This window comes from Hemibagrus wyckioides, linkage group LG03 (genome assembly GCF_019097595.1).
Source record: "Hemibagrus wyckioides isolate EC202008001 linkage group LG03, SWU_Hwy_1.0, whole genome shotgun sequence".
Taxonomy (NCBI): Eukaryota; Metazoa; Chordata; class Actinopteri; order Siluriformes; family Bagridae; genus Hemibagrus; species Hemibagrus wyckioides.
The window spans coordinates 1,712,646-1,727,645 of NC_080712.1; the positions used below are offsets into that span (position 1 = coordinate 1,712,646).

Consider the following 15,000-nt stretch of genomic DNA (forward strand, 5'->3'; position numbering starts at 1 on the left):
CAGCTGACCTTCACTGAGCACCAGAGGAACATGGAGGAGGAAAGGAGTGAAATGAAGAAAGGGGAGAAGAAGGAGCTGAACTTCTCTGAGACCATCGCTAACGGCCAGAGAGATAGCACACTCTGTTCACCACCAAAAACTGAAAATGAGGTACTACACACACACACACACACACACACACTCTGTTCACCACCAAAAACTGAAAATGAGGTACTACACACACACACACACACACACACACTCTGTTCACCACCAAAAACTGAAAATGAGGTACTACACACACACACACACACACACACACTCTGTTAACCACCAAAAACTGAAAGAGGTACTACACACACACACACACACACACACACACACTCTGTTCACCACCAAAAACTGAAAATGAGGTACTACACACACACACACACACACACTCTGTTAACCACCAAAAACTGAAAATGAGGTACTACACACACACACACACACACACACACAGACTTTGTTAACCACCAAAAACTGAAAATGAGGTACTACACACACACACACACACACACACAGACTTTGTTAACCACCAAAAACTGAAAATGAGGTACTACACACACACACACACACACACACACTCTGTTCACCACCAAAAACTGAAAATGAGGTACTACACACACACACACACAGACACAGACAGACACACCCACACACAAACACACACCCACACACACACTCTGTTCACCACCAAAAACTGAAAATGAGGTACTACACAGACACACACAGACACAGACACACACAGACACAGACACACACACAGACACACACACACACACTCTGTTCACCACCAAAAACTGAAAATGAGGTACTACACACACAGACACACACACACAGACACAGACACACAGACACAGACACATATAATTCTAATTCTTAATAATGTTGTTGTTTTTATACATACAGTATATATTGTTACATGAAGTTTAATGTGTTTGTGTATCTGTCTGTGTCTGTCTGTGTCTGTCTGTGTCTGTGTGTGTGTCTGTCTGTGTGTCTGTCTGTGTGTGTGTGTGTCTGTGTCTGTCTGTGTGTGTGTGTGTGTGTCTGTGTGTGTGTGTGTCTGTGTGTGTGTGTGTGTGTGTGTGTGTGTGTGTGTGTGTGTGTAGCTCCTGCAGGTTTACTATAAGCAGCAGGAGGAGATCCGTCGGCTCCGTGAGCTTCTCGGTCAGAGAGATGTTCGGATAAAGCAGCTTGAGCTTGAGATAAAAAACGTCAGGAACTCATGCTGAGGGGACACGCACACAGACACACACACACAGACACACACACACACAGACACACACACACACACAGGACCTCAAGCTGCCTAAACCTGCTTTAATCATGAAACACTGCGTCACTTTTGTACGGCTGTGTGTTTAATCATTATTTAGTTTAGGTTTTTATTTTTTACGCCTCACAGCTATGCAATGTGATTTTTAATCTTTTTTATTATTATTTTTATTTTTTGGGGAAAAAAGAGATTATGTGCCTGTCTTGGATAATGCATTCAGTTCATTTGTGTGTGTGTGTGTGAGTTAATTAATCCCCAGGTGGTGATGATGATGATGATGATTGTGTAACACTCTGAATGTGAGTGAAACTGCTGTATGATAAAGTTACGGGTCTCTCACAGTGACACACTTTAATTCTCTCTTATTTATTTTTCTCTAATTTTCCTCTTTATGTTTTAATTTTTTTTTAAAAAGAGAATGACCAAAAAACCCCAAGAGAAGTGATTGTGTTTGGATTTGTAGCTGAAGATTTGAATAATGTTGTTAAAGAGCAGCAGCAGCGGCGGGGTTTAGTCTTCACTGCCCTGAGCCACGCCTTACCTCTGGGTTGCTTTAATTCTACACATTTTAGAAAAAAAGAATATATTTAAAATAGTCATGATTAAGACTCGTGTCCAGCACTGATCCTGCAATAATGTTCATATTATTAATATAATGATTAGTTTTTAGTCACACACACACACACACACACACATACTCTGAGAGTTAAATCACACTGGAGTTTTAAAATAAAACACAATTTTAACCTTTAATTTGTTTCTAAAACATTGATTTTTTATTTTATATTCACTTATTTTATTTTTTATCATTAGTTTCATTTATTTTTATTCCATTTTTTTCACTACTTAAATATTTGTAATAATTTAAGACTATATTAATGACTGTTTTTTTTCATCTGTAGAGAATTACTTTAATCTGTGTGTGTGTGTGTGTGTGTGTGTGTCTGTGTGTTAAGGTGTCACTTGTTTTATTAGCACTTCACGCTAGTCAAAAGCTCATTAATAACAGCTTTATAACACCACCCTGTTGGTCTTTGTAGTGTTTATTCCTCACTCAGAACACAGTTACAGTCAAAACTCCGCCCTAAAACATTTACATATTAATATTTATCATTAACATATCATCTGTTTTCACTTTAGTTAACTACATTACCCACAATGCCGTTCTGATGGTGGTGCAGTTGGGTTTTCACTCCTAATGAGAGTGATGCAGCGGTGCTTTAGTCCTTTATTCAGAACACAGCTTACAAAACTTCAGCTTTCTTTAACATCAACACCATCATCAACACCATCATCACCACCATCACCATCATCAACACCAACATCACCATCATCATCACCAACATCAACACCACCATCATCATCAACACCATCATCATCACCAACATCAACACCAACATCAACACCACCATCATCATCACCATCATCAACACCATCATCAACACCATCATCAACACCATCATCAACACCAACATCATCACCAACATCAACACCAACATCAACACCATCATCAACACCATCATCAACACCATCATCATCACCATCATCAACACCAACATCATCATCACCAACATCAACACCAACATCAACACCACCATCATCAACACCATCAACACCATCATCACCACCATCATCACCACCATCACCATCATCATCACCACCATCACCACCATCAACATCAACACCATCAACACCATCAACACCAACATCAACACCACCATCATCAACACCATCATCAACACCAACATCAACACCACCATCAACACCACCATCATCATCACCACCATCATCAACACCATCATCAACACCAACATCAACACCACCATCACCATCATCACCAACATCAACACCAACATCAACACCACCATCACCATCATCACCAACATCAACAACACCATCATCAACATCAACACCATCATCACCATCATCAACACCATCACCATCATCAACACCAACATCAACACCATCAACATCAACACCATCATCACCATCATCAACACCAACATCAACACCACCATCACCATCATCACCAACATCAACACCACCATCATCACCACCATCACCACCATCAACACCATCAACATCAACACCATCATCAACACCATCATCACCATCATCAACACCAACATCACCATCATCAACACCAACATCAACACCACCATCACCATCACCACCATCAACACCATCATCATCACCATCATCAACACCATCACCACCATCATCACCACCATCAACACCACCATCAACACCACCATCAACACCATCATCAACACCATCACCATCATCAACACCATCATCACCACCAACACCATCATCAACACCATCAACACCATCAACACCATCTTCAACACCATCATCAACACCATCAACATCAACACCATCAACACCAACATCAACACCATCAACACCAACTTCAACATCAACACCAACATCAACACCACCATCAACACCACCATCAACACCAACTTCACCACCATCAACACCAACTTCAACACAAACATCAACACCATCAACACCAACTTCAACATCAACACAAACATCAACACCATCAACACCAACACAAACATCAACACCAACACAAACACCATCAACACCAACTTCAACACCAACTTCAACATCAACACCAACTTCAACACCACCATCAACACCACCATCAACACCAACACAAACATCAACACCAACACAAACACCATCAACACCAACATCAACACCAACTTCAACACCAACTTCAACATCAACACCAACATCAACACCAACATCACCAACTTCAACATCAACTTCAACACAAACACAAACATCAACACAAACATCAACACCACCAACACCAACTTCAACACCAACTTCAACACCAATTTCAACACCATCAACACCAACTTCAACATCAACACCAACTTCAACTTCAACACCAACTTCAACACCAACTTCAACACCAACTTCACCATCATCAACACTATCAAACATCATTAAACATCATCATGCTCATTGTCTCATATATCATTGTGTATCTGAGCCTCTGAGTCTTGTAATAACTCTAGCTCCGCCCCCTTTGACGTCAGCATGATAAAAAATGCTAATTGCTCCTGAATGTGTGAAGATCCACTAAACTCTCACCAGAATCCCTGAACACGTGACAGATATCTCAGTATGATGGTGGAGGGTGGAGTTTAATGAACACTAGAACTTTATAATAATAATATAATAAACTTAGAATAATAAACACTGAGGTGTGTGTGTGTGTGTAGAAGTTCATTATGCAGTGTAGTGTGTAAAACTGTGCCACTTTTGAGTTATCCTTCATTTCTTCATCTCTCTACTTCATCATCATCATCATCATCATCATCATCTGAATCGATGACTTAAACTCAGCACTAAAGAGAGTAAAGACTGAGAGTCAGTGCAGCGCTCTAGGTGTTTATTCAGCACTAAACGATGATGAAGATGATGTTTTATGCATTCATGATGAAACTGCAAACACTCATCACATCACAACACTGACAGACACAGTGTAACACACATCTGAACAAAAGCCATATGTTTAAAAGAAAGCTTTAAGGGTGTGTGTGTGTGTGTGTGTGTGTGTGTGTGTGAGTGAGAAAGAGAAACCTGGACTGAAATCACGTCTTTCCTCTCAAGTTGCTTTTTAAACTGTTCTATGATTTGCTGTGTACCTGTAAAGTTGTTGATGTAAACACACACACACACACACACACACACACACACACACACACTGTACTTGCTCACTGCTGTAGTGTGTCTCATCTCAATTACAGTGCGTGTTTGGGAACAACTCATGTCTTTGCCTCGTTTCTTATGTTTGTTGTTGTTGTTGTTGTTGTTTATTCTGGCTCCGCCCTAATGTGTAGAATTTGTGAAGTGTACACACTGTTGTGTTGGGGTTTTGTGTAATGGTGTGTAGATACCACTGTGGTGGACAGACAATAGAGGCCCACAGGGGACAGGAATCACACTGCCCCATGCTAGGGGGAGGAGCAGAGGACAGAGGTCCTTTAATGAGTGGGTTGCCAGATTGAACTAAACACAGCTGATTAAGATTAAGAAACTCTTGCATCAGGAGAGTAAGAACATCAGCACAGGAGGAGCGAGTTTCTAGCAGGTGCTGTTTCCTTCCCTGATGTTTGTCTTATTAAATCTTTAAGGAACTCTCAGTGATTAAACTAATCATGTGTGGAAAATATTTATAGGAAAGTCAAAGTAGACCTTGTGTGTGTGTGTGTGTGTGTTTGAAGCTTTATCCCTGTAGCCCTGGTTCTAACGGCTCCAGTTATCAGCCTGCAGGATCTCTTTACTTTTATTAATAATTTTATTTCTTTCTCCGTCTGAAATGCTCTCCCTGGCTGTGTGTAGTCGAGTTTTTACTGACCAGGCAAAGTGTACGTTCTCCTAAAGCATCGATTGTTTTGTTTAGTGATTCAGGAAGTGTTTAATATCCAGGGAGAGACACTTCCACCTACAATACAAGCCTGAACACAGCGAGTAGCAGCAGATAAACGTCTTTTTCCTCCCACTGTGAGGTGACATGAGCACAGAAAATCCCAGACATTTGGAGTAAAACAGCAGGTGACTCAGTCTGTCAGTTTCCCAGGAGGATGGAGAAGATTCAGAAGAGAAATAAGACCTTGAATGTTACAAATAAAACTCTTCTCAGTCCTCCTCTTAGAAAATCTTGTCTTTAGTCTCATGTCGTGGGTTTAAGTTTCTCTTTCCTGGATATTAAACACTTCCTGAATCCCCAAAAGAAGTTTTGATGCTTTATAAACACTGACCAGACAAGACCAAACTATTCCAGATTAAAGGATGTAGAGGAGCAGAGCAGTGTTCATACACACACCAATCCACTTTCTACTGCTGCAGCCTGCTGGACTTCCTGTAGATCCTGAGTGACCGATGTCTCGTCCAATCAGAGGGAAGAATTCCATTCACACACTATACCTAGCTTTTCCTCTTTATCTGGATCATCCTTGTTTTTGGATTTGTCATTGTGTCCTGCACTTCTCGTCCTCCGTAAAATAGGGCTGATGATGTAGAGCGTCACTCGTCCTGTTCATTCTATTACAGAGAGGGGATCGTTTAATTCAGGGGTGTCCAATCTTATCCGCAAAGGGCCGGTGTGGGTGCAGGTTTTCATGCTAACTGAGCAGAAGATATACCTGAGTCTACTGAAAGCCAAGATCTACTGATTAGCCAGTTGGAATCAGGTATAGCTTCTGCTTGGTTGGAATGAAAACCTGCACCCACACCGGCCCTTTCTGGATAAAACTGGACATCCCTGGTTTAAGTGAATAAAGTCTGTTCTTCAGAGATACGAGTCAAATACTTCACACCTTTACTGTGTGTTCGGTGTCATTTCCAGTGTGCAGGTCTTTAATGTGGGGTATTTACCGAAACCTGGCAACTCTGCTTAACGATGACGTCATGAACACAGCTGAATAAAGGCACTTCTAAATATTCATTATATTACTCTAAACTTCAGCGTGTCCCTTTCAACAATAATCCGTTAATTATCAGTAGATTTCTGACCTTTATGCAGTAAAAGTGATAAAGGGATAAAATAGTTTAATAATTAAATTTAATAATTTGTCTGTTCTCTAACAGCTCTCTGTCTCACTCTACTGCAGGAAAACTTTGTGTATCTGCAAATCACACTTTATAATACGCTGTCGTTTCCATAGCAACAGCTCAGTCACAGGGACGTGTGCAGCACACACTCCATTGATGGATAAAAAAATATAGTGTATCGTGTGAAAGGAGTCTCCAGTGTCAGTGCTGTGTATCAGTCAGAGGGGAGTATACGCTTCTTTGGGGTTTCTATGGCAACATGAAAATCTGAGATTATCTTCTTAAATTGGAGAGAGAGAATAAAGAGAAGCTGCTGAGAGAATGAGTGTTTACAGCTGCTATAATGGAAGTGATATAAACTAATTTATCACACCAACACTATAACGTAACTGCAAACGGATAAAAAGTATGTTGTCGTTCTTTAGTACCAGTATAATTAGGTGTTGGTGAGTGAGTGTGGTGTAAGAGGAATAAAACACCAGGGCTTGTGCTGTTAAAGGAAAAATATCACCTTCAGGATGTTCTCAGTGGCTCAGCTTCATCACACCACACTATCATGTTTCACTCCAACACACTTTAGTCAGTAACACACCGATTTGTTAATGTAGAGATAGAATGTAAAGGTCAGAGGTGGTGGGCGGAGTCAGTGCTGTCCGGTGGAGGTGATGGTGTAAATCCAATGAAATCAGAGGACTAGCGAAGCACAAAATGTCATTTTATTTACAAAGTTTGTATTCTTCGTCTTACAGAAAGTAAAAATTTAGCAGTGACACTGAGGTGCGTGACGAGCCGCCACGCTAAAAATGATGGCTCGCTCGTCACACGGTTGCTATAGCGATATTCTTATTGAGAAAGTGGAAAAAAATAAAAAATAAAAATATGGGGAAAAACAAATAAGAAAAAAAATAAACAGTTCTCCAACAAAATATTAAAAGCACAGACCCAAAACTAGATCCCAAAAGTCCACACACACACACACACACACACGGGGGAAGGGGCTGGGCTTGGGTGGAACATGGGCAGGGTTTGGAGTTTTGAACATGTGGAATGATGAGTAGACTGACCAATAGCGCTCTCTCTCGGTTCCACATGCCCCGCCCATGCGGTACAGTCTCATCCCCACTGGGGAAGAAATACAGACGGGAAGGGGGGGGGCGGCAACTGAGGTCAGTGCGTAAAAAAAAGGAGGGTGGGGTTCAGGAGGAGGAGAGGAAGCTGATTGGCCATTTGGATTTTATTCATCATCGTCGTCGTCATCCTCATCTTCGTCCGCTTCTCTCTTCCTTTTCTCTCCCTTCGTAACTTCTTCCTCTGTGAGGAGAGCGATGATCAGAGTCAGTTTAAACATTACCAACATCCTCTAATAAACACACTGCTGCAAACACACACACACACACCTTCATCATCTTCATCATCCTCATCTTCATCATCCACCTCTCCATCCTGACCGAAGTCTTCCTCCTGAAATCACACAATAAATTAGTTTTCTCTGCACTAACACACACTCGCACTCAAACACACACACACACTCACTCAAACACACACACTCACTCAAACACACACACTCACTCAAACACACACACTCACTCAAACACACACACACACACTCACTCAAACACACACACACACACTCACTCAAACACACACACACACACTCACTCAAACACACTCACTCAAACACACACACACACACTCACTCAAACACACACACACACACACACTCAAACACACACACACACACTCAAACACACACACACACACACACACACACACTCACACGCGACGCCTCACGCCGCTTCACACAGACGCCGCTCACACGCACGCCAGCTCGCTCAAGACGCGAAGGCTGGGCTGCAAGAGCAGACGCACGCAGCGTGAGAGCCGCACGCACAGACGCGACGCAGGTGAGAGCTGAGACGCGACGCGACGCCGCTTCAAGACGCGACGTGTGTGTGTTTGTGACGTGTGTGTGTGTTCGCTCAAGACGCAGACGCTGCTTCAAGACGCACACGCCGCTTCAGACGCGACGCACGCCGCTTCGCAAGACGCGACGCACGACGCCGCTTCACAGACGACACGACGCCGCTTCACACGCACGCACGCCGCTTCACACACGCACGCCGCTTCACACGCCGCTTCACACACGCCGCTTCACACACACGCACGCCGCTTCACACACACGCACACGCCGCTTCACACGCCGCTTCACACGCCGCTGCTCACACACGCCGCCGCTTCACACACGCCGCTTCTTCACACGCCGCCGCTTTCACGCACGCCGCTTTCACACACGCACGCCGCTTCACACGCGACGCCGCCGCTTCACACGCACGCCGCCGCTTCACACGCACGCCGCCGCTTCACACACACGCCGCCGCTTCACACACGCCGCTCACACACACACACACGCCGCTTCACACACACGCCGCTTCACGCGACGTGACGCTTCACACGCGACGCGACGCCTTCACACGCACGCGACGCCGCTTCACACACGCGACGCGACGCCGCTTCACACGCACGCGACGCCGCTTCTTCACACGCGACGCACGCGACGCCGCTTCACACGCGACGCACGCCGCTTCACACGCGACGCCGCCGCTTCACACGCACGCCGCTTCACACGTGACGCCGCTTCACACGCACGCGACGCCGCTTCACACACACGCACGCCGCTTCACACACGCGACGCCGCTTCACACACGCACGCCGCTTCACACGCGACGCCGCTTCACACGCACTTCACACGCCGCTTCACACACACACACGCCGCTTCACACACACGCCGCCAAACACACACACGCCGCCAAACACACACGCCACTCAAACACACACTTCACGCACGCCGCCTCCCACACGCCGCTCCCACGCCGCCGCCGCCACACACACGCCGCCGCCGCCTCATGCACGCCGCCACACACGCACGCCGCTTCACACGCCACTCAAACACGCACGCCGCTTCACACGCCGCCACTAACACACACGCCGCTTCACACACGTGCTCACTAACACACACGCCCACTCAACACACGCGCCACTAACACAGGCTCGCTTCACACACACGCCGCTTCACACACACTCACCAAACACTCACTCGCCTCACACACTCACTCAAACACTCACTCGCCACACACGCACGCCGCTTCACACGCACGCACGCACGCCGCTTCACACGCGACGCGACGCCGCTTCACACGCACGCACGCCGCTTCTTCACACGCACGCACGCCGCTTTCACACGCACGCCGCTTCACACGCACGCCGCTTCACACGCACGCACGCCGCTTCACACACACACGCACGCCGCTTCACACGACGCCGCTTCACACACGCACGCCGCTTACACGCACGCCGCTTCACACGCACTCACACGCCGCTTCACACACACACGCCGCTTCACACACACGCCGCCAAACACACACGCCGCCAAACACACACACGCCACTCAAACACACTCACGCACGCCGCCCCACACGCCGCCGCCGCCGCCACACACACGCCGCCGCCGCTTCATGCACGCCGCCACACACGCACGCCGCTTCACACGCCACTAAACACACACGCTCGCTCTCACACACGTGCTCACTAACACACACGCGCTCACTAACACACACGCGCTCACTAACACACAGGCTCGCTCTCACACACACGCTCGCTCTCACACACACTCACTCAAACACTCACTCGCTCTCACACACACTCAAACACTCACTCGCTCACACACACACGCACGCTCGCTCTCACACGCACGCTCGCTCTCACACTCACTCAAACACACACACACTCACTCAAACACACACACACACACTCACTCAAACACACACACACACTCACTCACTCAAACACACACACACTCACTCACTCAAACACACACACACTCACTCACTCAAACACACACACACTCACTCACTCAAACACACACACACTCACTCAAACACACACACACACACTCAAACACACACACACACTCAAACACACACACACACTCAAACACACACACACACTCAAACACACACACACACTCAAACACACACACTCAAACACACACACTCAAACACACACACACTCAAACACACTCACACACACACACACACACACTCAAACACACTCAAACACACACACACACTCACTCACTCAAACACACACACACTCACTCACTCAAACACACACACACTCACTCACTCAAACACACACACACTCACTCACTCAAACACACACACACTCACTCAAACACACACACACACACTCAAACACACACACACACTCAAACACACACACACACTCAAACACACACACACACTCAAACACACACACACACTCAAACACACACACTCAAACACACACACTCAAACACACACACACTCAAACACACTCACACTCAAACACACTCACACACACACACACACACACTCAAACACACTCAAACACACACACTCAAACACACACACTCAAACACACACACACACTCAAACACACACACACTCACTCAAACACACACACACACACACACTCAAACACACACACACACACTCACTCAAACACACACACACACTCACTCAAACACACACACACACACTCACTCAAACACACACACACACACTCACTCAAACACACACACACACACTCACTCAAACACACACACACACACTCAAACACGCGCGCGCTCGCTCACACACACGCGCGCGCTCGCTCTCACACACGCGCGCGCTCGCTCTCACACACGCGCGCGCTCGCTCTCACACACGCGCGCGCTCGCTCTCACACACGCGCGCGCTCGCTCTCACACACGCGCGCGCTCGCTCTCACACACGCGCGCGCTCGCTCTCACACACGCGCGCTCGCTCTCACACACGCGCGCGCTCGCTCTCACACACACGCGCGCTCGCTCTCACACACACGCGCGCTCGCTCACACACACGCGCGCTCGCTCTCACACACGCGCGCTCGCTCTCACACACACGCGCGCTCGCTCTCACACACACGCGCGCTCGCTCTCACACACACGCGCGCTCGCTCTCACACACGCGCGCTCGCTCTCACACACACGCGCGCTCGCTCTCACACACACGCGCGCTCGCTCTCACACACACGCGCGCTCGCTCTCACACACGCGCGCTCGCTCTCACACGCGCGCGCTCGCTCTCACACGCGCGCGCTCGCTCTCACACACACGCTCGCTCTCACACACACGCTCGCTCTCACACACACGCTCGCTCTCACACACACGCTCGCTCTCACACACACACGCTCGCTCTCACACACACACGCTCGCTCTCACACACACACGCTCGCTCTCACACACGCACGCTCGCTCTCACACACGCACGCTCGCTCTCACACACGCACGCTCGCTCTCACACACGCACGCTCGCTCTCACACACGCACGCACGCTCGCTCTCACACACGCACGCACGCTCGCTCTCACACACGCACGCACGCTCGCTCTCACACACGCACGCTCGCTCTCACACACGCACGCTCGCTCTCACACACGCTCGCTCTCACACACACGCTCGCTCTCACACACTCACACACACTGTAACTCACCTCATCTTCTCCACTGACTTCATCGTCTTCCTCTCCTTCTACCTCATCTTCATCTTCGTCTTCATCCTCCTCCTCATCAAAGTCTTCCTCCTCACCGTCCTCCTCCTCTTCCTCCTCCCCCTCTGAAGAACACAGGTCAGATCAGCGACAGCACCAACACACACACACACTGAGAAAAGCCTGAGCTGAGAATCACCCTCGTCTTCGTCCTCGTCCACACCGTCCACCTCTCCGTCCGAGTCGGAAGCTTCTCGGTCCTCTGCGTCGTATCCGTCCAGGTAAGTGAGCTGAGGCAGCAGTTTGAAGACGCTCTCCCGATAGCCGTTCAGATTGGTCACTTCACAGTTGAACAGATCGAGACTCTTCAAGTGGTCCAGTTTTTTCTAGACACAGCACAGGAAGTTAGCATTAGCCATGCTAATTATTGACAATCACTGACCAAAAAAACTAGCACTGTAGCAAACAGGCATGTTACAGACAGATGTGTGGTTAATTGCATATTTAAATGAGGAGGCGGACACAAACCAGAGGCTCCAGCGTGCTAATGTCCTTCAGTTTGTTTCCGCTCAGGTCTAGATGCGTCAGGTTCGGCAGTTTCTCCGCTAAAACCTCCAGACCGCCGGAGATTCTGTTATCACTGAGTTCCAACTGCAATAAACAAACATAGAACAGGTTTTCTTTAATAATTTCACCCTGCAGTTAAATAGTAGAGCAGTGGACACAAAATGGCCGCCAGACCTTTCTGAGCTTGGCGAGTTTGGGTAGGTTGGACAGAGAGATCAATCCCACGTTTATCAAGCTCAAATATTCCAGATTGACGAATTCCGCTGTGAGACCTTCGATCTTCCCCTCGTTCGATCTGCAGTTCTCCAGAACCAGTTCCTGCACCTGAGACAAACAACAAACAAACAATAAGGCAATTCTGACACGGCCGACAAGAATTTAATATTCGACAGGATAATTATGCAAATGATTAGGTATGGGCAGATTTCAGGAGGTCAGAGGGAAAGAGGTCGATACTGGACACTGAAGTGTGATCTAAGTGTGAAGTGCACACAATGCTAAACTGCTAGCTATTAGCTTCTATTACTTGTTAGCTCCAGGACAATTCTATCAAAATCCTTCACAGTAAACACCTCACACTGACCGCTCAGGGACCGTCTGATTGGTCTAGAGGCAGTTTTAGTTTTAATTTTAGTTATTTCTTAATTATACTTTCTAATATTTCTCGTGTTTGATGTAAATGAGACTCTAAACATATTTATGTATTTTTTTTATATCTTCAATATTAAATATTCCAAGATCATTTTGGTTAAATAAATATTAATACACACATTTATATGTAATATAAAAAAACATTAAAAAAATAAAAAATAAAATAATAATTCTGTGTTTCTCTGTGTATCTCTGTTTTTTTTGGTGAAGGGTGATCTCAGTAAGACGTTTTCCCGAGGCCATGTGGTTGCTGACATTAGCGCTGCAGTGTGAAGGTGACATTAACGCGTCAAACGGAGCTTATAACCATTACTGTTTACTGAAACAGCTCACAGACTAAACACTGAAATAAGCTCTAGAGCCCAGGGTTCCTTTTCTCTTTACAATTTCATTTTTTTGGATAAAACATCTGAACTTCAGGGCTTTACTCACAAACTTTAACCTGAATCCCGTGATACGTCCTTTATAAACTTTATATTTCTGCACTACACCACAGTGCTGCTGGGTTCTGGACTCCGACTGGTCAGAAAGTTGACCAAAGCTCTCACACTGGAGACTCCTTCCAGTCAGAGACGAAGCTCAAAAACTTTGTTTCCTAGATTTTTAGGACAGGAGATTTCCTTTTGTGAAAACTTATCTTGTTAGAAAACTGTTTCATGATCACTGATTGCTATATGAGTAGATATTAAATACAGTAATAACGATAATCATAAAAAGATGAAGAAAAAGATTTTGCAGTAGACGACCCCCAGGACCCAAACATGTTGGACTAAATTTCAGGAAAATTGGGTAATGTTCACGTCTCACCTAAACAACCTGCTTTAAATGAACACTCAAGATCCTGTGGTGTTTATATGAATTATTGTGCTTTTAAAAATATAAAAGTTACTCAGATCCCTCAGTGTAATGGGAAAATGTTTGTGATCATTTATACAGAAACACCATTTAAACTGGAATTTTATCCATTTATTACCTAAAAACTGATGACAAAATCACACACACACACACACACACACACACAGGATGTGAATGGGGAAATGCAGTGTGTGTGTTACTCTTTCAGAAGCAGCATTAAAGAATCTCGCGCGCGCGCACACACACACTCACTCTTCAATACCACAGAAAACCCGTTTATTTCTCGCTTTAACTGCGAACTGTGTTTTTTTTGTTTGGTCTAGAAGCTAAATCTCGACGTTACGATCGCTCGAGACCGTTTCACACCGCGGGGACTGGGAGAAAGACGGAGAGAGAGAGATATTAGTAAAGATGGAGAGAGTGGCTTTCTTCCTCCACAGAGACAATATGGCGAAACTGAGCTAGCTGTGCTAACAAACACCACAGGAACATTTGCGGCGGGTTT

The 15,000-nt window shown here is 46.2% G+C and overlaps 2 protein-coding genes across 5 annotated transcripts in view; one reads left to right on the top strand and one right to left on the bottom strand.

Annotated features, from left to right (window-relative positions):
• coro2aa (coronin 2Aa) overlaps positions 1–2,532 on the top strand; it is a 40,411-nt gene extending 37,879 nt beyond the window's left edge. For all 4 annotated transcript variants that reach the window (XM_058383286.1, XM_058383277.1, XM_058383295.1 and 1 more), the window contains 2 exons: positions 1–150; positions 1,134–2,532. The exon at positions 1–150 is cut by the window's left edge and continues 128 nt beyond it. In XM_058383286.1, coding sequence (XP_058239269.1) covers positions 1–150; positions 1,134–1,256 — 273 coding nt within the window. In that variant the 3' untranslated portion in view covers positions 1,257–2,532. The remainder of the gene's footprint in view (positions 151–1,133) is intronic.
• A 5,046-nt stretch (positions 2,533–7,578) lies between these two features.
• Positions 7,579–15,000, bottom strand: part of anp32b (acidic (leucine-rich) nuclear phosphoprotein 32 family, member B) — a 9,060-nt gene continuing 1,638 nt past the window's right edge. The window contains exons 2-7 of the mRNA XM_058383304.1: positions 13,164–13,313; positions 12,951–13,073; positions 12,622–12,808; positions 12,426–12,547; positions 8,275–8,338; positions 7,579–8,188 (exon numbers count right to left, since the gene is read on the bottom strand). Coding sequence (XP_058239287.1) covers positions 8,112–8,188; positions 8,275–8,338; positions 12,426–12,547; positions 12,622–12,808; positions 12,951–13,073; positions 13,164–13,313 — 723 coding nt within the window. The 3' untranslated portion in view covers positions 7,579–8,111. The remainder of the gene's footprint in view (positions 8,189–8,274; positions 8,339–12,425; positions 12,548–12,621; positions 12,809–12,950; positions 13,074–13,163; positions 13,314–15,000) is intronic.